The following is a 23,593-nucleotide window of genomic DNA, read 5'->3' as shown; positions in this document are numbered from 1 at the left end:
AGACAGTCACACATGTAAAAGTCTCCAAAGAATTTAATAGTTTGAGGTCATTTTCCAACAACAAAAATTGGTGGGAAAGTTGTGGCCGTTTCTCATTGAGGTCCCCTTTGCCTGAGAGCACGGGCCTGGGAGTCAGAAGGACCTGGCTTCTGATCCCGGCTCCAGCACGTGTCCTCTGTGAGCCTTCGGCAAGTCACTTAAATTTTCGGTGCCTCAGTTACCTCATCTGTAAATTGGGGATTGACTGTGAGCCCCACGTGGGACAGGGACTGTGTCCAACCTGATTACCTTGTGTCTATCCCACTGCTTAGACCAGTGCTCGACAGTAGGCACTGAACAAATACGATTATCGGTATTACGTGATGAGGCGTCTACAGATCACCCCCTCCAAACGGTGTTAGGCTCGTTCTTATTTTATAAATCGATTTAGTCTGATTGTTGAATTTTAACTTGCTCTTTTTCTCGTCCTGATTGTCGTCATTGTCCTGTGTGTTCCCCCCTTTGATTTGCGAGCCCCTTGAGGACCGGGCCTGTTCCTGAATGGATTTTTATTTAATCGCCTTAGTATTAAGTAAAGTCTTTTGTTCATCGTATGTGGTCGCTTTTAGTAGTGATAATGGTGATGAGTCGAAAGAAAATAAGTTTCAGAGTCAGGAGACCCGCATTCGAGTTCCAGCTTTGGTCCTGGTTGACTGACTTGGGCAAATCCCTAACCTCTCTGTTTCTATATCCTCAGTAAAGTGGGTTTGGTAACGTCTGCCTCCTCTCTCACAGGGGTTATGCCGTGAGGATAAAATGGGATCGTTGATCTTAAGCGCTTCCAGCCTTGCAGTTGGAAGCCTATTTCTAAGGCACGGGTCAGTGGGTGAAGCCGATCCTCGCTGGGGTCACCAGATTTTGGCAGTATTTTTCCACTAGGACTGACTGCCAATAGCCTCGTCAAGATTAATGTAACAGTTAAGCAATCCCACTCGATCTTCGGTCGGTAGGAAAGACTGAGCCCCTTGCGTGGGAGAGACTGTGTCTGATCAGTTGATTTTTGCATCTATCCCAGTGCCTGGCTTGTGGTAAATGCTTAAGAAATGCTATTATTATTATTAGCCCCTCTTTTTTTTAAGGAATTTCAGTGCTTACTATGTGCCAGGCACTGTACTAAGCTCTGAGGTAGATACAAGCTAATCAGATTGGACACCGTCCATGTCCCACACGCTTTTCATCCCCATTTTAACAGAGGAGGTTACGGAGGCCCAGAGAAGTGCAGCGACTTGTCCAGGTTACGCAGCAGACAACTGGAGGAGCCAGCGTCGTGTTGGCTGTCCCCATGGATGCTCTTTGACATCCAAGGTGGTGGCTGTCAGATCTCTCAGCAAGTCAGTCAGTTAGATGTATTTATTGAGCACTTACTTGGCAAAACACTATAGTGAGAGCTTGGGAGAGTTATAAAGTGTAACAGTACGGCAGAGATGTCCCTTACCCGCAAGGAGCTCTCAGTCACGAGGGGGAGAGTTGCGTGTACGTACACATCCCTGACAAAGAATAGCTTGCGTAGGAGTGTGGAAGTGCAAGTGGGCAACCCACACCTGGACACCTGTGCCCTGAGCAAATACAGCTTGGCAAACCGGGCGACTGTGCGGCCTGCCCTGGGCACCCTCAGCCCCAGGACAGCCAGTGATGTAAGGCCAAGACTTTCTGATGATGCAGATCGAGCCCCCGAGGGGTCGTAAAAAAGATGGGGCCTCCCGAACGGGTACGTCCCGCCACTGCCAATGTAAACGGCCAGACTAAGGCAGTGGAGAGAAGCAGATGTGTACACGGGGAGAATTGCACGGGCGAGCTACCGTGCGGCGCTCGGCAGCCAGTCAGGTCCACACAGCTGGCTGAGACGGGGCAGCGGGTAAGTCGTCGGTGGCCGGGGAAAATCGGAACGCAGGGCAAACCCTCACAGCCGGGCAATTCTGTAGCACCCGTAATAGCTGTAAATGACTTATATTAGGTCTGTAATTTATTTCTGTTAATGTCTGTCTTCCCCTCTGGACCGTAAGCTCGTTGTGGGCAGCGAATGTGTCAGTTATATTGTTATATCCTCCTAAGCGCAAAGAGTGTGCAGAGCACTGTACAGCGCTCAGTCTGGATTACACTCTAAGCGCTCAGTAAATACGACCGAATGAACGAACGCACCTGAACAACTCCTGGCCTCGCTGAGAGAGAAGTGGTGTGAGAGAGTGACGGTTGGGCGAAACCGGTCCACTGTTCTCCAGCTCAGTTTCCCTGCCAAACAGGTGACCGGCGGGGTCTCCCGAAAGGAAAGGAATGTGGAGCTGGGAGCAAGGCCACGTAGGCAAAGACCTGACGCTAGAAGTTCATTCCGAGCACCCCGCAGGACCGTATCACGGTGCAAATCAGGCGGGAGTAATCATATTTACAAAACTCGCAAGTGCACCGGACCGTGGAGAGAGAGAGGAAGCGGAGAGCCGACTTAGCCGGGCAGTAGTCGTGGAACTGTAAACAGGTCCCGAGGAGCAACTCGCAGCGCGGTGTGAAAAATCCCGAACATAGGCTGCAGAGCAGCCGGCTGAAGGAGCGTCATCCTGCGGTACTTTTGGGACCTCGGCCCGGTACGGGGCCGTTACACCGCTTGGCAGCGTTGATCGATCTCTGTCCGTCCAGAAGGGCGAATGGAAGGGAAGTAGTCGGTGTTGGCGGCGCCGCCGCCGAGCCCCGTGATTGCCTAGGAAGTCACTCCCCCGGGGTGTGATCGGCCCGCGGTTCTTCCACCCTTACGGTCAGGCTTCCAAAGCGAGAGGGGGTCGAGAAGTTTGGAAGATGCTGTGCTTCGCCCCACCGTCCTGGTCCTGTGCCTTTTCCCACCTCTAGCCGGCCAGATTTCCACCCCGGCCCCTCCGAGATCCGGCGTTTCAGCAAGGGGTTGCCCTTGTCTTCTCTGGACCGAGCGTGCCCCTGGGGAGATGGCAAGCCATTTTCACAGCGACTGGCCTCCGGGACTCCTCAGGGAGGCCCCAGGCCTTCAGTTTGGGGTTAGGGCTGGGTGCGTCCGGGCGTCAGGGTGGACGCGTCGCCCTGGGAGGGAGACTCTCCTTCGCCCCATTGATCGGTTGGGCCGGCTCTGATGCCGACGAACTGTCGAAGGGAGAAAGAAGAAAGGCTAGTATGGTCCTAGCAGCAATCCAGTCCTTGGCAAGCTTCACCACCCAGAAAATGGCACAAGGAGGGCTCGCCTGCCCAAAGTTTCTGCGGGGCGGTGTCCAGGAGGAGAAAAAAGCGTGGAACGTCTGATGGCAAGAGATGAGATGGAAGCAAGTTGTATTCTACTTCTGGGGCGGAAAGAGATCCAGACGGTCAGTCGGTGGGATTTATTGAGCACTTACTGAGCGCGGAGCACCGTGCTAAGGGCTCAGGGGAGTACGGTCCAACAGAGTCGGTCGACGCGTTCCCTGTCCACAGCAGGCTCCCAGTCTAGAGGGGAAACCCATCACCCCGGGAGACCGGACTCCTCATGAGGTCGTTTCCATTGCTAGGTAGCCCAGGCGTATTATTAACGGACTTACGGTGGAAGTATTTGCCGAAGGAGAGCCGTTTGGTGTGTGTTACGCAGGCAGGCCTATTTTTATCTTCGATGTATGGCTCACGGGATCCGGCTACTGGAGGCTTTTCGCCGGCCCGGGTGTTTGTGGCCAGTGCTCCGGCCCTCGTGGCCGGCGGTCTGGAAAGTAGCCCCGGCGGGAGGGGCCCATCAGGCCTGCCCGGGCGTAGGGCTGCGGGTGCGACTCCTTGCCCACTCCTCTCTCCACCCCGACCCACACCTCCACAGTAAATCGGTGGTGTCTGAGTGCTTCTTGGGTGCAGAGCACTGTCCTAAGTGCTGAGGAGAGTACAGGATAACAGCTGGTTGACAAATTCCCTTCCCGAAACGAGCTCACAGTCCAGAGGACTCCACCTCACGCCGACTCCCGGAGCCCGGACGGGCTCGGCCGAAGTGGGTAGAGCACAGGCCCGGGCGGCAGAAGGACTCGGGTTCCAATCCCGGTTCCGCTCCTCGTCTGCCGTGTGACCTTGGGCACGTCACTTCACGTCTCTGTGTCCCAGCTACCTCATCTATAAAATGGGGATTAAGCGTGCGAGCCCCGTGTGGGACGGGGACTGTGTCCAACCCGACTACCCCGTGTCAACCCCGGCTCTTCGAACAGTGCTTGGCATATAGTGAGCACTCAACAAGTACCGTAATCATCAGAAACTGGCGCCGACCTGCTCATTCCTCTCTCTGCCCGGCTGGATCTGCCCCCCAAGGGTTGTGGCTCACGCAGACTTTTCTTCAGTTTTCTCCTGGGTGTAGTGGGATGCGTCTTTTCAAACACGCATATCCCGGTGATAGGCAATCCCAGCGGGCGGGTAGCAAAGCCCTTGCTTGAGGGATCAAAATATCCGTCTGCTCCTCTTCTCCCGTAAGTACACGCGGAATGGCCTCATTCCCCGCTTTTCGCTGCTTAAAATGGCTGAATGGAGATTTTTAATACCGAATGAGTCGCGGTTCTTCAGTCGGCCTGTTAAGTTTAGTATTTGATACAGAATAGTGGAACTCTTTTCAGGTTCATTTGGAAATAAATATTGATTTCCAGAAAACGGTGCATATGGTTCTTTGGAGTTATTCTTTATTTCTTGAATTTTATTTTTTTTGGCCCTTGAGCTGAAAGGGTTCCATGGGGACATTTTTAAATTTTACAGGTACAGAACCTTAAACGTTAAGAGGAGGAGTCCGTAGAGATATTCACCTCTGTTGGTGGGGACTGGTAAATATTCTGCGTAGCTTCAAAGACCTGTGTGGATAATTGATTGTTTCCATGGATATCTTAGTTAAGAACAAAAATAATCCCCATTCGAAACGCAGAGCAAATAGCTTAATTCTGGAGACTTAATCCTCTATCTGAGAGTAATGACATGCAGGGGAATAGTTCGCAGAGTTTTTCTAAATCTCAGGTTTTCACTTTTCGCTACCCCTTCCCACATTGACTTACGGTGTTATAAGAGTGCGTGTATTGCGTCGGAACGGTCGTCCGTTCACATTCCCTCCGTTAGTGGCAACGGGGTCCTCGGAGGGTCCATGTGATGATTGTCCTTGAAGTCTAATGGTTAGGTGAATATGATTTTTCCCCACTTTCTCCCTTCTCCTTCGCAGTCCCCGTTATGGGCTTCATATTGGTGACCGGGGAGCCCGAATAGTCTGGAAAGCAGAACAGAGGGCAGTGTGCGCTGAACCGTGACCTTTTATAAATTGGTTCAGGGCCCAGTTTCTTTTCTCAATTTCTCGCACCTGGTTCTTTTCTCCTTTCCCCTCCCAAATAGGTGGACTGTTCCGTAGTTTGGCTGCTTTACCGCCCGATTAGTTTCTTTTTTCTTGCTTGGGTCATCCAAAAGGGGGGATGGTTCAGTCCACATCTCCCTACTCCTCAGAAATCCTCAGTGATCGCCCAGCCGTCTCTGTTTCAAACAGAAACTTAGCATCGGCTCTCCATCGGCTCTTTCCCCCTCCTACCCTATCTCTTATCACCACCCAACCCGCACCCTTTAACACCCACCTACTCTCTAAACCTCGATCTCGACCGGCCCGCTTCCGACCCCTCGCCCGCATCCTCCTCCTGGTCTGGAACGCCCTCCCCTTTCCTTCGTATCTGCCAGACCACCTCTCTCCTAACCTTCAAAGCCCTCCAAAAATCACACCTCCAAGAGTTCTTTCCTACCTAACCCCTCATTTTCCCACCCTAATCGCCCTCCCTCCTGCTTCACCTATGCACTTGAGTCCGTTTTGTTATTACTGTTCTTAAATGCTCACCGTGTGCCAGACACTGTACTCAGGGCTGGGGTAGATGCGAGGTGATCGGGTTGAAAACGGTCCCCGTCCCCTGTCCCTGTCCGGAACCCTGTTCTGCGGCTCCCAAGCCCGTGACCTGAGTTAGCCGGCACAGAACTGGGTTGTCGGGGTCGGGAGAGCTCTCCCTCCCCTAGCAGGAGGAGAGGAGGGGACAGAAATGAACTCAACTCGTGTTGTTTTTCTTTTGTTTCGCCACGAGAGGTGATTTCTGTATATAGAACACTTTTCCAAGAAAGCCCCCCGGGTGATCTTGGGCCGGGGGCGGGCGGCGAGAGACAGACAGACAGACCGGACCCCACAGGCCTAACTGCACTGTGCACGCACACCACCCGTTTATCGTTGTGCCGAAGCAAAACCGGACCATACGCGAACCATCAAAATGAAAGTGAAAACCTGTAATTTTGGAAACCGAAGCCTAATTTCCATTCAAACTTTAAAAAAAAAAAAAAAGGAAACCTGACCATTACCCGCAAAATTTTATAGCGAGGGAGTGATTGAGTCATATATATACTTATAGATAGATAAATAAGAAATATTTTTTTAACTCCAAAACATCATTCCCCATGTATGTAGAGAAGCAGCGCGGCTCAGTGGAAAGAGCCCGGGCTTGGGAGTCAGAGGTCATGGGTTCGAATCCCAGCTCTGCCGCTTGTCAGCTGGGTGACTGTGGGCAGGTCACTTCACTTCTCTGGGGCCTCAGTTCCCTCATCTGTAAAACGGGGATGAAGACTGTGAGCCTCATGGGGGACGACCTGATTCCCCTATATCTACCCCAGCTCTTAGAACAGTGCTGTGCACATAGTAAGCGCTTAACAAATGCCATCATTTATTATTATTATTATTAATATTATGTACCTATAGAGCAAGAGCATGCCGCTCCTTATAGGGGCTGAGGTGGAGATAGTGTTGAACACACAAGACTGAGGCCTCAAGCAGCAGCATGGCCTAGGGGAAAGATAACGGGCCCGGGTTCTAATTCCGGCTGCCGCCATTTGTCCGCTGGGTGACCCTTGGCCAATCACTTCACTTCTCTGTGCCTCAGTTCTCCTGTTCTCCCTCCTGCTTAGACCACGAGCCCCGACACACAGTGAGCACTTAACAAATGCCATAAGATAAAAAAAAAAAAAGCAGAGAGCTTGTTTATTAGAGAATGAACTGGGGGTGGAGGGGTGCGTTTGAAAAGATGGTCCCCCTCGGGCTATCGGGTGTCACAGCTGTGAATAGAGCTTACTGGGACCCACCCCCGCCACCACCCTGCGCTGAGCCCTGTGCCAGTGCTGGTGGAGACCTCTAAGTCTAGCTCCTCGTCTCCGTTTTCTCTTTACCTACCCCTTTCTCCTTCCTGTCTCCCCGCTAGGAGTTTGCAGCGTTCGAGTCTTCTCGGCGGGCCGTGACCGCGCTCGCTTTTATTTGCATAAAAGTGGCATTCTGGTTAGCGAGCGAGTTTCAACTGATTCCACTCCCGTGTGCTTTCTCCTACCCCTGCCTGTCTGTCGTGCGCGGAAGGGCCTCCCTTCTCCAGGAGCCGTAGGGTCTGCTCTACTCCACTGGGACCTCCGAATCTGTCGGGTGCTTACGCCTCCAGATCCGCAAGCTGTCGTACGAGCGTGAACTCCCCGGACCTCACTCGGTCCCTCTGTGAGATTGGCCAAGTCCCCTCCCGAGGCAACTCCACCTTTCAGATGTCCCGTGTTTCGGACCCTTTGGCGGCCCCCTTTCCCCACACCGACACGCTGGATACCAAAGCCGTCTCCTCCGGGAGGCCTTCCCTGACTAAGCCCTCCTTCCCTCTTCTCCCACTCCCCTCCGCGTCGCCCTGACTTCCTCCCTTTATTCATCCCCCCTCCCAACCCACACCACTTTTGTGCGTATGTGTAATTATTTTCATTAATGTCCGTCTCCCCCTCTAGACCGTAAGCTTGTTGTGAGCGGGGAGCGTGTCTGTGTATCGTCACATCGTGTGCTCCTCAGTGCTTGGTACGGTGTTCCGCACGCAGTAAGCCCTCAATAAATACAGTTGAATGAACGAAGAATGAGTGAATGAAGGTTTTACCGTATTTCCGTATCTCCTCTTCCCAGAAGGTTGTTCCGATCTCCACCCCTTAGAAAGGACGTAAAAGAGGAAGTAAGGAGAAGTGCGACCGAGGCGGTTAGTGAGAATGGCGAAGCTTCCTGAAGTGGAATAAACTGTGGGAAATCGGTCGTATTTATTGCGTGCTTCCTCTGCGCAGAGCACTGTACTAAGCACTTGGGAGAGTACGGTATGACAGTAAACAGTAGGCGTGTTCTCTGCCCACAACTAACTTACGGTCTCGAGGGATCGTTGTGTGTGTGTGCAAGGGGAGGGAGGACGGGGGCAGGTCTGGGTTAGGACTCTTAAATGTGGAAAAAAAGAAGGCTGAAGGGGAGTCCTGGCGGAGCCTTCAAAATGGTGAAAGTTTGGACACGGCGACCCTGGGATTGTTGTTTCTCAAGTCCCGGATGACCGAGGTGGAGGTGCCCCCACCGAAGCTGGAGGGCGGTAACCTCAGAACTAACCAAAGCAAACCGTGCTTCAAACAGCCAGCGGTGAGCGTAGCGAAAGTGTTTCCCCAGGAAGCTGCGCGGGCAGAAAACAGCAGCATTTCAGAAGGCGTTGGGCCACGTTCACAGATGAGCCCCCCTCGAAATGGGTTCTAGAGGGAGGTCAAAGGCGGGGAAGGGAGAAGTCGGACCGTCAGATGGTCCAGCCGTAGCCGTGAGGATGGCCGGGTGACCGTTCAAGAGTATTTCAATAGTATTTACTGAGCCCTTACTTTGTGCAGAGCGCTGTACTAAGCGCTTGGAATGGACAGTTCGGCAACAGATAGAGACAATACCGGCACTCGCTCGGTTCTTCCAACCTAACTGGTATTGCTGGGGGAGACCGAATGCTGGGCTGGCTGGGCGGCCCCAGTAGCGCTATTTCTTAGGTTCCCATTTTACCCCGTGACCTGGTCTCTGTCCTCCCGCAATTCCTCAGTCTGGACTTTGACCCGGGGACCCTCAGCTTTCTGCCCCCAAAGCCCACAGTCCTTGCTCTTCGGTCCAGATCCTCATCTCTTCTTCTCCCACTCCCTTTCCTGTCCCCGTCGCTGTTGGATTCGCCCCCTTTATTCCCCCCTCCCTCGGCCCCACGGTACTTGTGGACCTCTCTCCGATTTATTTATTCGTATCCACGTCCGTCTCCCCCTCTCTACTGTGAACTCGTCAGCTTTTTTACATTGTACTCCCCCAAGCTCTCGGGGCAGTCCTCTGCACACAGTAAGCGCTCAGTAAATGCGATCGATTGTCCTTCAGCCCTCAAATTCAGTCCCCCGCTAAATCCAGCCAGTTGTTCTTCCACAGCATTTGCCCTATCTGTCCCCTCCAGAGAGCCACCGTCCTACTTGAGGGTCACACAGCACATAATAATAATGTCGGTATTTGTTAAGCGCTTACTATGTGCAGAGCACTGTTCTAAGCGCTGGGAGAGACACAGGGGAATCAGGTTGTCCCACACGAGGCTCACAGTCTTCATCCCCATTTTCCAGATGAGGGAACTGAGGCACAGAGAAGTTGAGTGACTTGCCCCCAGTCACACAGCTGACAAGCGGCGGGGCTGGGATTCGAACCCATGACCTCTGACTCCCAAGCCCGTGCTCTTTCCACTGAGCCACGCCGCTTCCCGTATTTCTCCACTCTGACGGCTCCCCGTTTTCCCCCTTCCATCGGTTTCCGCCCTTTCCACCAGCGTTCTTCACCGCACGGATCGATTCCCTCCCCCGGCTACCTTTCATCCGACGTTCTCTGCTCCCCCCAAGTTCACCTTCTAACCGTACTGGGCTCTCGCCCTGCCGCCTCTGATCCGGTGTTCATGCTGTTCCCTCGGCCTGGAACTCGCTCCCCCTTCAAGTTTGCTCTCCCCATCTTTAAGCCCTCCGGAGATCTTGCTTCCTCCGGGAAGCCTTCCGGGCAGTCAGTCAGTGGTATTTGTTGAGCGTCAACTTTGTGCAGAGAACCCAACTAAACACCCGGGAGGGTACGATGCACAGTCGATAGACCCGATCCCTGCCCGCTGTTAGAGTGATGATAATACTAGCTGTGATAATTAAGTGCTTCCGACGTGCCGGTCACCGTACTGAGCGCCGGAAGGGATGCGAACAAATTGGGTTGGACACAGTCCCTATGCCACGTGGGGCTCACAGTCTCCATCCCCGTTTTACCGAGGAGGTGACTGAGGCACAGAGAAGTGACTTGCCCGAGGTCACACAGCGAGGAAGTGGCGGAGCTGGGATTGGAGCCCGTGACCTTCTGACTCCCGGGCTCTGTCCGCCCACGAGCGTAGCTGACACGGAAGGGAGGGAGACTAGGGTCGGGAGATGAAAGTTGAGTCAGGGAGGGCTTTCTGGCGATGCATCCACACCATAGCCACCCTCAGCACTTGTGCATGTGTGTGTATATATTCAATTGTGCATTTCATCCTGACATTCTCGTGTCATGAGCCACGCCATTCCTTCTTTCTCAAATCACTATCGGTGCATAACGGAGGTCTGCCTGCCTTCGCCCGTTAGATTGTAAAGCCCCCCGAGGGCCAAGCCACCGTGCTCTAGGTTACGTCACCCCCCCCCCCCCCCCCGTAACTAACGTGTGACACACAAGCACTCCGTAAATATCGTTTGATTTTTTTTGATTTCTGATTTGATTTTTACGGTATTTTTTTTCGCTGCCTTCAGAAATCTCAACCAGTTTGGGGGACGGAGGGCGTTGATATTTTTTAGGGACTCTTCCCGCCGCGGCTTACCTTTTGCAGAAAACCCTCCCAACGGCTCCGGGAGAGCGGCGTCTCGGGTGAACCGTTCGGAGCATCGCCTCCAACCGTCATCTGCCTCGCGGACGGAGGTGGCGGAGCCCGAAAGCCCCATCGGACACTGCCCCGGCCGCGGTAGCGCTCCAAGCGCTTCCCGTGGCTCTTTGGCACCGTGAAGGATGATCGTCCGTGAACGGTTGCTTTTAAAATCACTTAGGTCTGCTTTTGAGTGTTCCCGTGGAATTTAATGGCTGCTTGGGGGGGGGTGGGTGCCGATTCAGGGGGCTGGTCGATTGACTCGAACCCCGATTGTGTGAGCGTGGCCCAACTACTTGGTGATGGCTGTTACCTTGACGACCGGAAAGCGGTTCTGTTTGCTAAACAAAGGAATTGTTTAATTCCCTTTCTGGCACGAGGGCGCTCTCATGGAAGCAGGAGTTCCGTTCGAAGCCGCTGAGATGTTCCACATGATTAGCCGGTGTCCCCGGGAAGATCGGTCTCTTCGACTGCTGGGTTTATCCAGAATCTTCCTACAAGAGTAACGGAAATCTCCTGATGCCTTGGGAGGCTTTTCGGGTTTTTTCCTTCATCGCTAGAGCGGTGAAAGGCCCGGTTTCATCCAGGCTGTCGCGATGGGAGCTCCGATTCCCAAAGGCAGCATCCCGAATGCCTCCGGCCTGGGGTCCAGAGAGGAAGAAGAGAGTGATTTTGCTTCAGAAATCGTACGGGCGCTCCGGCGGCGATCACCCTTCGCTACTAAAATCCAATTCCGTTTTCGTTTCTTTTTGCGTCAACCGAAATGACTTCGGCGGCAGGCCCGCTCTATTTTGTATTAGTGGCAACTAAAGAAGAGTAGGAGATCTGGGGGCTCCGGAATGTACCCTGTTTTTGCCAGATTGTCATTTCGTGGTCCGGACCCTCCCCCAGTGCAGGCTGTGTGAAGAGAGGGCAGTGTAAAATCCTGCACTGCAAGCGAATGCAGCCACATCTTCGAGGAAAAAGTTGTCCTTTTGTTTTAACGTTGGGTTGCGGCAGAAAGCTGGGCGAGCCTCTACAGGCGTATGCTCTTGGCCAAGCGATCGGGTGCCCCGGTGGGCTTTTGGTCTGGGAGTCCGGGGAGCTGGGTCCTTTTCCATTACCTGGCCTGGGGAGAAGGGCCACCGAGCCCAAGATGCGAATAGATCCAAGGGTGTTTGCATGATACCCTCCCCGCGAACAACAGCTAAGCTCTTGGGGAGCGGGGAAGGTGGTTTTGCTTCTGTTGAACTCCCTGGCATTTGGCCAGATGCCCTTGATTAGTTGGATTGCTTGATCAGTTGGATTCAAAAATGGCTATTTCCACCTGGAAAATACTTGCGGAAAACGAGCCGCCTCTTCCACAAGATGTCCGCCAACTAATCCTCCCCTGGTCAGACCACCCCGTCAGCCCTCCTTGGCGCTCAGAGGTGGCCCTTCCACCTCCGCGTCAAACAGAAACACCTCGCAAGCACTCAATCAGCCCAGCGCCTGACCTCGCCGCTCTCCCGCTACAGCCCGGCCCGCACACATCACTTCTCTGCCAGCTCACTCACTGTACCTCGGTTCCACCTATCTCGCCGGCGACCGCTTGTCCTCATCCTCCCTGGCCTGGAACTCTCCCTCACCTTTCGTATCAGCACACCACCGCTCTCCCCACCTTCAAAGCCTTGCAAAATTCACAGCTCCCCCAAGAGCCGTCCTCGATCGAGCCCTCTTTTCCTCTGTTCCCTCTCCCTTCTGGATCGCCTAAACACTTTAAGCCCTTGATGTCCCCCCCGCTGCAATTATTTCCAAAGCCATATTTTATTTATTTATATAAATGTCTGTGTAGACTGTAAGCCTGTTGTGGGAAGGGAACGTGTCTTCCAACTGTCTGTACTCTCCCAAGTGATTATTAGGACCCAGCCGGCCCTCAGTAAGTACCGCTGATTGCATAAATCACTTTATCCCATTTATTCCTTTATTTGCCACTGTTTCTTTCACGTGTCTCTCTTTACCACCTTCCCCTCCTCTGTCTCCTTCATTCGTCCGTAAGATCCTTGAGGCGGGGAGAGGGTCGTTCTATTTTTTTTGTCCCCAGTTGCTTAGTGCAGTGCTCTGCACACGGTAAGGGCTCAGTTTAAATGAATGCTTATCCCACGGAGAGATGGCCACAGGGCCGATCCGTGGTGAGCATTTGATTTCCAGAAAAACCATATTCAGATGGAGGAGAGATACCGCCGTGATCTATACGATTATAATTGCATAAATCAGTTTTGACCGTAGTACTGTGAAGACTTAAATTTAATCTTCCTGCGCTTAATGTGGTTTCCCATCTTTCTCGTGGAGTACTTTTTTTCCTTTTTTTTCTTTTTTCCACCGCGAGAGGCAGCTGTCTTGGATAGCTTCGTGTTACTTAGTTCGTATGCTTCTGCAGAGTGACTTGCTCCTCATTTAGGAGCTCTGCCCCGGAATCCTATAAATGGGTTGGCACGGCGGTAATGTAACTGCTGCAGTTCAGAGTATATCAGGGTGGCCATTGCCTGTAAGCACAAAAAATTGCAGCAGGGTGTGATGGTCACACATTGTTTCCTTCCCTCACAGTCGCACGCAGGGACAGGCTCTTATCATCTGTAGCTCCCTCTTCAGAGACGAAGTACGACCAGATATACGTGCGCGCACTCTAATGCGTCGCTCTCGGGTTTTATTTCTGACCCAAGGATGAAAACAGACTACTCCCCGACCTTCAGTTTGGATCTTGTCTTGGACTCGCTGCTCTTTCGTGTCTACTCGTGGCCGTATCCGGCCCATCGTCCGTTTCCGTGTGTTTGCTGGCTGTGATGGTTATTATCGTTATCGTTATTATTTGAAACGGTACTTGGTGATTTTTGGAGGGCGCTTTTGACCCGATCGGGTGTTCAGATCCCATTTGACTCCACTTTCCCACGTTGCCAGGCAGATGGTGGTCCCGTGGCTTGAGTTTTTCGCGCTGGAAGACACTCAAGGTTCCAGACGTGGCGATGAGGCCGGGACCGGAACGTTTCTTCCGTCAAAGACAAAGCCCTGACGGTTAATTAGCACCGCGAGCTATCTTCCAACTTGCGCTGCGCTCTCTTCGTGTATTAGATATTTGGAAATTCCTGTCTCTCTCCCTTTCCTGCCCCCTCCCCCCCCCCAGTTAGAGCATGAGCCCCCTGAAATCGGGTCATGCCCTTTGTTTCTCTTATCTGTTTCCAAGGATCTAGCACAGCACTCTGGACAAAGGTACTCGGTAAATGCCGTTGAAGATGGTGGCCCAAAGCCTCTCCACTGAATAACAAGACAGCCAGCCCCATAACAAAGTGTGACCCCGTGGAGATAGCAAGTCTTTCTACCCTTCACCTCCCTTCCACTTAAACCACCTCTCAGTTCCACTGTAGAGCGAAGCATCAAAGCACGGCCGGGGCCAAAAAGTCTCCGGGGCCTACGCCGAGCCCCAGAGCCGTGGTGATCGGGTCTGGTTGGGACCCGGGGCGGGAGGCGAACCCTTCCTGGACGGAGAAGGTCATTCTTTGACAGAATATGTATGAAATGCAGTTGTTATTCACCGTGAAAACCCCACTCAGTACGTTCCTATCCCTAAATGATTGTCTCCCCCTCTAAACTCTAAGCCTGCCGTGGGCAGGAACACGTCTTCCGTTTCTGTTTCACTGGACTCTTCCCAAGGACCGTGGGTGCTCTCCACCCAGCGAGGACTCAGTCATACCATTGACTGGTTAAACGGGACCGTGTATATTCAGTGGCACACAGTTTGGGTGAGTGGGTTTAAAATACAAGGTAGGTTTTTCATCTTTGCCTCCGACAGTTAAAGATAACCCGAGTCGTACAGCAGAAGACTCGGTGGGCCATCGAGCCTGCTACCGAGTGTAGAGAGCGATCGCCCCTCCTAGAGCTCTCACGACGGCATCCGCCGTAAAGCCGACGTTCAGGAAAAACCCGGAGAGTCGGAGACCTAACTGTTGCTTCTTTTTCCCTCAGGCCCTCGATGAGCCTCCCTACTTGACGGTGGGCACGGATGTGAGCGCGAAGTACCGAGGAGCTTTCTGTGAGGCCAAGATCAAGACGGCCAAGAGGCTGGTCAAAGTCAAGGTAAGCGGGATTTTTTCCGAGCCCTCGGCTTTCTCGGTAGAATCCATTCGTAGCCTGCGATTTTTCCTTCGGAGGCTTAATTCATCTAGGAAGCTCTTTTGCAGAACGGCTCACCCAAGGTAATCATTTTTGTTAAAGTGTAATAAAAACAAGCCATTACTAGGGATGTTGGAATATAATTGGAATGAAATTATGTAATTGGCGCACAGCTTGGGAAGCGGCATCTCGTGTTCAGATCTTGTCGGCTAACCGTAGTCGGTTCCCTGTGCTCTGGCCATTAGATTTACTCATGCGGCCTGCAACGATTCACTGCTGTTCTTCTAGTTGAAAGATGTTGCTTTTTTCGTAGTTTCACTTGATTTCCTGCGCCACCCAAACATTTTATTGCATCTGTCGTAACCTCCTACTGTAGTGGTTGGGGGATTTTTCCTCCCCGCCCCCTTTCCTTTCAGAATATTTCTCAGCCAGGTGGAATGCCTTTTGACGCCCGGCGGTGGTAAAAAGAATAATAATAATTGTGCTATTTGTTAAGCGCTTACTATGTGTCAAAGACTGTACTAAGACTGGGGGAGGTAGAAGGTAATCGGTCCCACGAGGAGCTCACCATCCCCTTTTGCCCTTGAGGAAACTGAGGCACAGAGGTTGCACTGCAGGTGAGTGGGGGAGCTGAGATTAGAACCCAGGCCCTTCTGACTCCCAGCCCCGCACTCTTGTCACGTAGGCCCCACTGCTTCTCAAACATGGAGGCTCTTCTCTTCAAACAGAGAGACACCCCCCTTCTCCCCGCCCTCAGTCATGCGACTGGATACCGGATAATAATAAATAATGTGGGTATTTGTTAAGCGCTTACTATGTGCCAAGCACTGATCTAAGCGCTGGGGGAGATGCAAAGTCATCATGAAAGCCTCCCAGTCTTCATCCCCATTTTGCAGATGAGGGAACTGAGGCACAGAGAAGTGAAGTGACTTGCCCTTGGGCACACAGCTGACAGGCGGCGGAGCCGGGATTAGAACCCACGACCTCTGACTCCCCAGCCAGGGCTCTTTCCACTGAGCCACGCTGCTTCTCTGAGCCCCTCCTCCCCGCGTAGTCTGCTGGCCGGGAGTGCCGGGCCGGGCCCCCTCCCCGCCACCCTCATCCTTCCCACCTCAACCACCTGCACAAACTTCTCCTTCGTCCTTTTCTGTCCTCCTGTTGCTTCGGGCTTCAGAGAGGGCTGCAAGGAGTTCCTAGAGTGAGACACTAGACGCCTGTAGAAGCAACCCCGGGACCTTGGACGAGGGACTTGGTTTCTGCAGGCCTCAGTTACCTCATCTGTAAAAGTGGGGTTGACCGTGAGCCCCATTCGGAACGGGGACTGTAGTTTGTATCTACCCCAGCGCTTAGTACAGTACCTGGCACGGAGTAAGTGCTTAACAAATGCCATTTTAAAAAAGAGGTGATATTTTTGAATAAAATCCAAGCAGACTAGACCAATCAGTGTAGTCTAATGTGCCACAATTGGAATTGGGGCCTTCTGACTACGCTGTGTATCCAGATTGAGGCGTCCTAAGACTTTGGCTATGGACCAGGCCCCAGATGGTTTTATATATTTATACTTATTCGTTCAATAGTATTTATTGAGCGCTTACTATGTGCAGAGCACTGTACTGAGCGCTTGGAATGGACAATTAGACAACAGATAGAGACAATCCCTGCCCATTGATGGGCTTACAGTCTAATGGGGGGACAAAAACAAGACAACTTAATCACAATAAATAGAATCAAGGGGATGTACACCTCGTTAACAAAATAAATAGGGTAAAAGAAATCCGTGTGTAGGGCGAGGTGTCGAGCTTCACAGTTTCACGATGCATTTGCAAGGGGCGAGCTGCCTCGTTGAGCTGTTGAGGTCACCGGACGCCTTCAGCGTGGCTACGGGTCTGGTGCTCTTTGGCCTCTGCCAATGATAAAACCCAGAGTACAGCCTTTCTGTGTTCATTAATAAGGAATGGAAAGAAAATCACTGAAATTGAAGAGCAAATGATGGGAAACGAACGGCGTGCCGTCCCCAGAAGTGGTGAAACGGAAGGGTCGTCTTGGGGGGTGTGGGGGCGGGGAAAGAAATGAGGTGGAATTTCGTTGCCCTCGAGTCTAGGTCATTGTGAACCCGAATGTATCATCTGAAAAGTAGTTTGCTCAGGGTTCGCGTCCTCAAGGAGCAGAGCGGCGATTGCAGGTTGACTGGTGGTAAAATCAAAATGGCTTAGAGAGAATAATGTAGATCTTGGTGAACGTATTCCGCTGGCCTGCATCTGTAACCGGTGGCTAATTCCATTTTGTAAATCTTCAGGTAACATTTAGGCATGACTCTTCAACGGTGGAAGTACAGGATGACCACATAAAGGGTCCATTAAAGGTAATTCACTTATTTAATAGCTAATCAAGTTATTCCGATGTTGGTATTGACCGATATTAGCAATATTATGCCTACCCAGACAACACGTTTCCACTTGTGATTAGCCAGCTCACCGTATGGTCGGATGTGTTTTGCTAAAAGTAAAAATGTATATAAAAGAGGATGTAGAACTGCAGTTCATTTTTTTTTTTTTTTTTGTAACAAAACTGAACAATCCCTTTAGAACATGTTGTTTCTCCTTCCCTTCTGTGCACTTACATCATTAATCCCATAATCACTTTGATACTGCCTCCGAGGCACAGAAGAAGGGAAGTGACTTGCTCAAGGTCACACGGCGGACAAGGGGCGGAACCGGGACTAGAACCCATGACCTTCTGACTCCCAGGCCCTGGCCCTAGCCACCACGCCGTGCCGCCTCTCAGGAGGCAGTAGCTCAGACGGCGTCATTTTTAATAATTCGGTTTCAATCACTTCAGTGGTGTTTATTGAGTCCCTACTCTGTGCTGAGCGCTTGGGAGAGTATCCTACCACAGAATTAGCAGGCACGTTCCCTGCCCCCGACCTTACCGTCCGAAGACCAGCTTTTTCTGCCTTGACATCTCCGTAGAGGTATATTTGATTATCGGCCAGACTTTTTTCAAGATGGAAAAACGTTGGTCTTGCGGTGGGTTGTATTCACCTGAGTTCCTCCCGTGTTCCCCACGTGCCAGAGCTGTCACCTGAATTTCTTGAACGCCTGCCGTGTGCCGAGCACCGAATTACTAGCTTCTAGCAGTCGGACACAGTTTCTTTGGAGATTTTGAGTCGGGTTTCTTGGGATAAGAGCTTGCCGGCTCAAGTTCTCCAGTTCAATTCATTTTGTTTGTTTTGAATGGCATTTGTTGGGGACGCGCTGTGGGACCGTCCCCATCCCAAATAGGGCTCACGGGCATAATCCCCCTTTTCTGTATAGTTCTGTAATTTCTTCCTTTATTTCTCTATTTATATTAATGTCTGTCTCCCCCTCTGGACCGTGAGCCCGTCGTAGTCAGGAATGTGTCTGCTGTTACACTGTACTCTCCCAAGCTCTTAGTACGGTGCTCTGCACACAGTGAGCGCTCAATAAAATACGATCGAGTGAATTTTACAGATGAGGTAACGGGCACAGAGGAGTAAAGTGACTTGCCCAAGGTGACACAGCAGACAGGTGGTGGAACGGGGATTAGAACCCAGATCCTCAGACTCCCAGGCCCGCACTCTTTCCACTAGGGCCACGGTGCTTGTTAGGTTTTCTATGCCTGCAGGGGAAAAGGTCCCCCCAAATCTTAATAATCACCACGTTGTAATACTATTATAATTTTTTTAAACCCCTCAACTGTGGTAAAGGAGAACAAGCAATCGTAATAAAATGAGATCTTCGAAGAACATAGATCGTGCGAAAGGAGGAGGTAACGAGAGGCAGAGCATCACGTTTTAAAGAGGAGCAAAACTCGATGTGGGGAGGGGGTGTGGGTTTGCTTGCGTCGTATCGAAGCAGTTTCACTTTAATTTGGCTAGGCCGTCCCTTAGCCTCCAGCTTGTGTTACCGTATCCTTTCCTTACACGTGGGTTGGGGGTCTAGGATGTTTCCTGCCTGCTGGCTGGACTTCCCCAAGAGCTCTCGGTTTTGTCATCGTAATGGCCGTCAGTGGTATTTATTGAGTGCCTCCTGTGCAGAGCACCGGGCTAAGCACTTGGGAGCGTAAGGTGTAACAGTTGGTAGACACGTTCCCCGCCCACCTGAAAGCCCTCAATCACTCCGGTCCGCTCCTCTAAGGGCAACCTCCTCGCTGTAGCTTTGTCCGTTTCGCTGCCAACCTGTCACCCACCTCCTGCCCCTGGCCTGGGACGCCCTCCCTCATATCCGACGGACAATTACTCTTCCCACCCCGTCAAGCCTTGTCGAAGGCACATCTCCTCCGAGAGGCCTTTCCTGACATATGCCCCCTTTTCCTCTCCGCCCATTCCCTTCTGCATCACCCTGGTTGGCTCCCTTCGGTCTCCCCCCACCTCAGCCCCCCAGCATTTACGTACGTATCTGCAATTTATATGAATATCCATCTCCCCCTGTAGACCGTGAGCTTACTGTGGGCAGGGAAAGTGTCCGTTATATTGTTCTGTCTTAGTACTGTGCCGTGCACACGGTAAGTTCTCAATAAATATGATGGAATGACCACCCACGAGGAGCGTACAGTCTAGAGGGGCGTGGATGATCATCTAACAAGTCTTTAAGTCTCAACTCTGCTCCTACCAGACAGAAATGGCATCCCTAAAGTTGGCTCTCTTATCCCGCCCCCCCTCCCGCGACTCGGTTTTTGGAAGACCATGAGAATTAACTTTGAGCACCCTGGGGCAGAAGAAAAGATAGTGCTCAACTGAGTTGACGCATCATAATTCTGGGTTTTGGGAAATTCCTTACGTGAATTCATACCCTTTGAAAATATCGTTTTAGGTAGGCGCTGTCGTGGAAGTGAAGAATGCAGATGGAGCTTATCAGGAAGCGGTCATCAATAAACTAACAGATGCAAGCTGGTACACCGTAGGTAAGGGAAACGATGCGGGGTGAGTGAACTCACCCGTCCTGGGCAGCGGCGACGTAGGAGAGAGTCCGGGGCGGAGACTCCGTTTACCACGCGGAAGAAGGCGATGGTAAACCACTTGTGTATTTTGACCAAGAAAACTCTACGGATCCCCTACTGGGACGATTCCAGCTGGAGACGACCCAACGGCATAAGACAGGAAGTCACGAGGTCCGGAAAACTGGGGAAGCCGTAGCTGGGGGGATGTTGACAGTGAGGGCAAGAGAGTAGAAATGCGTCCTGTTGCTTCCAGAGATTGATACAGATTAGAAATTCACCTCCCCTCAGCTAAGCCCCCTTTCCCTCTGCTCCTCCCCGTCTCCCTTCCCCTCCCCTCAGCACTGTGCTCATCTGTATATATTTTTATTACCCTATTTATTTTGTTGATGAGGTGTCCCTACCCTTAATTCTATTTATCGTGATCAGGTTGTCTTGTTTTTGTCCGTCCGTCTCCCCCGATTAGACTGTGAGCCCGTCGATGGGCAGGGATAATCTCTATCTGTTGCTGAATTGTACCTTCCAAGTGCTTAGTACAGTGCCCTGCACGTAGTAGGTGCTCAATAAATGCTATTGAATGAATGAAATGGGAGAATGGCAGAAGATGAAAAGCTGCATCGGGTGGCTGGAGGTCGTATTTGGCTTTCAGCACAGGAGTTTGGGAGGCTGGCGTGTAGTTGGCTTCCCTAAACCGGGATGGGTTCGCAAGCTTGCTATCCTACCTAGGCTGGGCCCGCCCGCAGACTATACAAACCGGTAAATCTAAGGCGGCTGGAGCGTACTCATTTCACCTCCTGATGTCCATAAAAGTAGGTGATCTTACGATAACACGATTTCTAATAACTGCGTACCTAAGCAAAACGGATTTTTGCCTGTGTTTAAGATCAGAATTCTCTTGCTGGTTTTTGGTATCCTTGAAGAATTCTGATTATATATGCTTAGAACAGTGCTCTGCACATAGTGAGCACTTAACAAATACCAGCATTATTATTATTATCATTACATATTTTTGTGTGTACGAACAACCATTCGGTCTCCATTAATATTCCAGGTTTGAAGGGGACTGTGCAGTTCAGTTTTTTTCACCGTGCAGTTTTCTAGGGAAGATGTAAATGTAGAATATTAAGATTTGTTCTTCAGCCTAACCAGTTTCAAACTGCCAGGAGGCAACCTTGCCATTCCTTTGCCATCTTGGGAAGGGTTTATTTGCATTTAAATGGCTTAGCCCGAAATGCTGACCTTTCATTTTTATTCGATTCCTTGCCTCCTGTTTCTGGCTAGACCTTTTAAAATGTAAGAGCGCTGCTGCTTTCTGGTTAGGAACCGGAAAGGTCATCCTTCTAGTGGGGCCTGTTTCAAGCCTTGTCATCGGGGACAAGAGCGAAAAGTACACCGATGTTTGGAAGGGAATTGAGAGGAGTCGTTAGGCTCCCTATAATAAAGAGGCGTGCAAGTTAAAGACTTGGTCTCCGTGGCCCTCCTCGTAATTACTCTCCCGTATCCAAGAGGTGTAACTTCTGTCACCAGCCTGTCTCATTCTTGCCTCTCTTTCTCCCTCTCCTTTTTGACTGAGATTGCGTGACGTGGTTCCTTCATTCAGTCGTATTTATCGAGCGCTTACTGCGTGCAGAGGAATTTACCGAGCGCTTGGAAAGTACAATTCGGCAGTAAAGACAGACAATCCCTGCCCACCCCGGGCTTACAGTCTAGAAGGGGGGAGACAGACATCAAAACAAGTAAACAGGCATCAATATAAATAAATAGAATTATAGATAAAGACACATCAAAACAGGTCACCTTCTCCGTAATCTTGTTTTTCAAACATTGGAAGAGGAGGAAATTATTTTGTTAATGAAATGTACATCGCCTTGATTCTGTTTAGTTGCCAGTGTTTTTACGAGATGTTCTTCCCCTCGACTCTATTTATTGCCATCGTTCTTGTCTGTCCGTCTCCCCCGATTGGACCGTAAGCCCGTCAAACGGCAGGGACCGTCTCTATCTGTTGCCGACTTGTTCATTCCAAGCGCTTAGTAGAGTGCTCTGCACATAGTAAGCGTTCGATAAATACTATTGAATGAATGAATGAATGAAAGGAAAAGTTTCCTTTCCCTTTTAGACTGCTACACTTAGGGGGTGGATTTATGTCTTTAAGTTTTGAATTTAAAAAAAGTCACGATGTAGAGGGCAATTTAAAATCCAGGCCGAAATCGGGTTTAAATTTCCAACATTTGGGCTTTGAGTAGTCATGCATTTCACTGTGTTTACCGAGCGCGTACTGTATGCCGAACACTGGACTAACGCTCGTCTTTGACAGTCCACCTTCGCCTCAAAGCGGGTTTTTGTATTAACCGGTAAATCGTTATTTCTTGAGTGTTTACTTTGTGCAGAGCACTTGTACTAAGCGCTTGGGAGGACAGAGTAAAGTAATAGACGCATTCCCTGCCCTCGACGACCTTACAGTGTAGAGGGCGAGTTTACAGACCGGAGGAGGAGCTTTCGTTCCTTTCTGGTCTCTGCAAGGATGCAGATAATGAAATGAACGCTCACCACCGTAACAGCCACTGTTGACGTACCCAGCCACGCTTATTGCCGGGTAACAGGATCCCTCCCCTCTAAACAGAAGTCACCAAAAGCCAACTCTCCTTTGGAGAAGAGGGGTCAGGTTGGAACAAGAAAAATCCTGGCGCTCGCCCCGTCACAGACTGACTCCAGGTCTTCGTTTCCCAGGGAAACGTCGGAGTCTTTGCAGAGTAGAGAGAAGGGCTATGGGCCAGGAGGAAAAAAGATGTGTATGATGCATCTGAAAAGGACCCAGCCCTCTGGGTCTCCCATTCCGCAATGCACGTAGGTTATAACGAGGATGGCGGCGGAAGCATCGTCGTCGTCATGGATAATTCATCACGCGGAATGCAAAAAAAAACCATTTCCGAATCGATCCCGGTTCTGCCGTGATCGCCCCGTGTTCGTTCGGACAGTGATAGTGTTGAGGACAGGGTCGGTAGCGTCATCATCATCACCGACAAGACATCGCGCGGAACGTACAGAATCGATTTCCGAATTGATCCCGGTTCTGCCGTGGTCGCCTCGTGTTCATTCGAGCTGTGAAAATACAAAATATATGGAAAAATTTCCATCCGGGGGAAGTGTAGCCTTAATTTCAGAGTTGTGATTTAGGGTGTGTGTGTTGGGGGGTGGGGGCGTTGGATCCAGTTGGGTAAAACCTCAAAACTCTAGACGCTGCCCGTACCGTGAAGCTTAGCCCCAGCCCCGTTAGAAGCATAATCGCCCCGAGTACGCCATCATAGGTGTTCTCTAGTTGCCCCAACCGAGACCGCGGCTGGCACAGTTCCTGAGATTCCTGGCTTCAGAAGCCGAGTTATTCCCTAGCCCTCAGACGGCGCAGTTGGTTTCCGAAGGGTCGAAATGTTAATCGTAATCGGCACCCCTGTCTCTGGAACCGGTTATAACCCTAAGCGATCCTACGATCTGCTTTTCCCCCCTTTTCATAGTTTTTGATGATGGCGACGAGAAGACACTCAGACGTTCTTCCCTGTGCCTGAAAGGGGAAAGACATTTTGCTGAGAGCGAAGTAAGTAATCTGGTTTTTGAAGAAAATTTATCATTTTGATCTTTTAAAAACTGTGTAGCCAGACTCGCTTTCCAAGATAGAAATGAGCGATCAATCAGTCGTATTTATTGAACGCCTACTGTGTGCGGGACGTGGTACTCAGCACTTGGGAGAGAAAAGAGGAAATGAGGGCTTAAGTCAGGGAAGTTTTCATGGA

The 23,593-nt window shown here is 51.2% G+C and overlaps 1 protein-coding gene across 5 annotated transcripts in view; it reads left to right on the top strand.

Moving 5' to 3' along the window:
* ARID4B (AT-rich interaction domain 4B) overlaps positions 1-23,593 on the top strand; it is a 93,170-nt gene that overhangs the window by 25,022 nt on the left and 44,555 nt on the right. For all 5 annotated transcript variants that reach the window (XM_029047108.2, XM_029047110.2, XM_029047107.2 and 2 more), the window contains exons 3-6: positions 14,706-14,816; positions 17,149-17,214; positions 19,685-19,775; positions 23,318-23,397. In XM_029047108.2, the coding sequence (XP_028902941.1) occupies positions 14,706-14,816; positions 17,149-17,214; positions 19,685-19,775; positions 23,318-23,397 (348 nt within the window). The remainder of the gene's footprint in view (positions 1-14,705; positions 14,817-17,148; positions 17,215-19,684; positions 19,776-23,317; positions 23,398-23,593) is intronic.

Source organism: Ornithorhynchus anatinus, chromosome 19 (assembly GCF_004115215.2).
Source record: "Ornithorhynchus anatinus isolate Pmale09 chromosome 19, mOrnAna1.pri.v4, whole genome shotgun sequence".
Taxonomy (NCBI): Eukaryota; Metazoa; Chordata; class Mammalia; order Monotremata; family Ornithorhynchidae; genus Ornithorhynchus; species Ornithorhynchus anatinus.
Note: the sequence above shows the minus strand (reverse complement) of the source record. Positions and strands in the feature narration are given on the sequence as shown.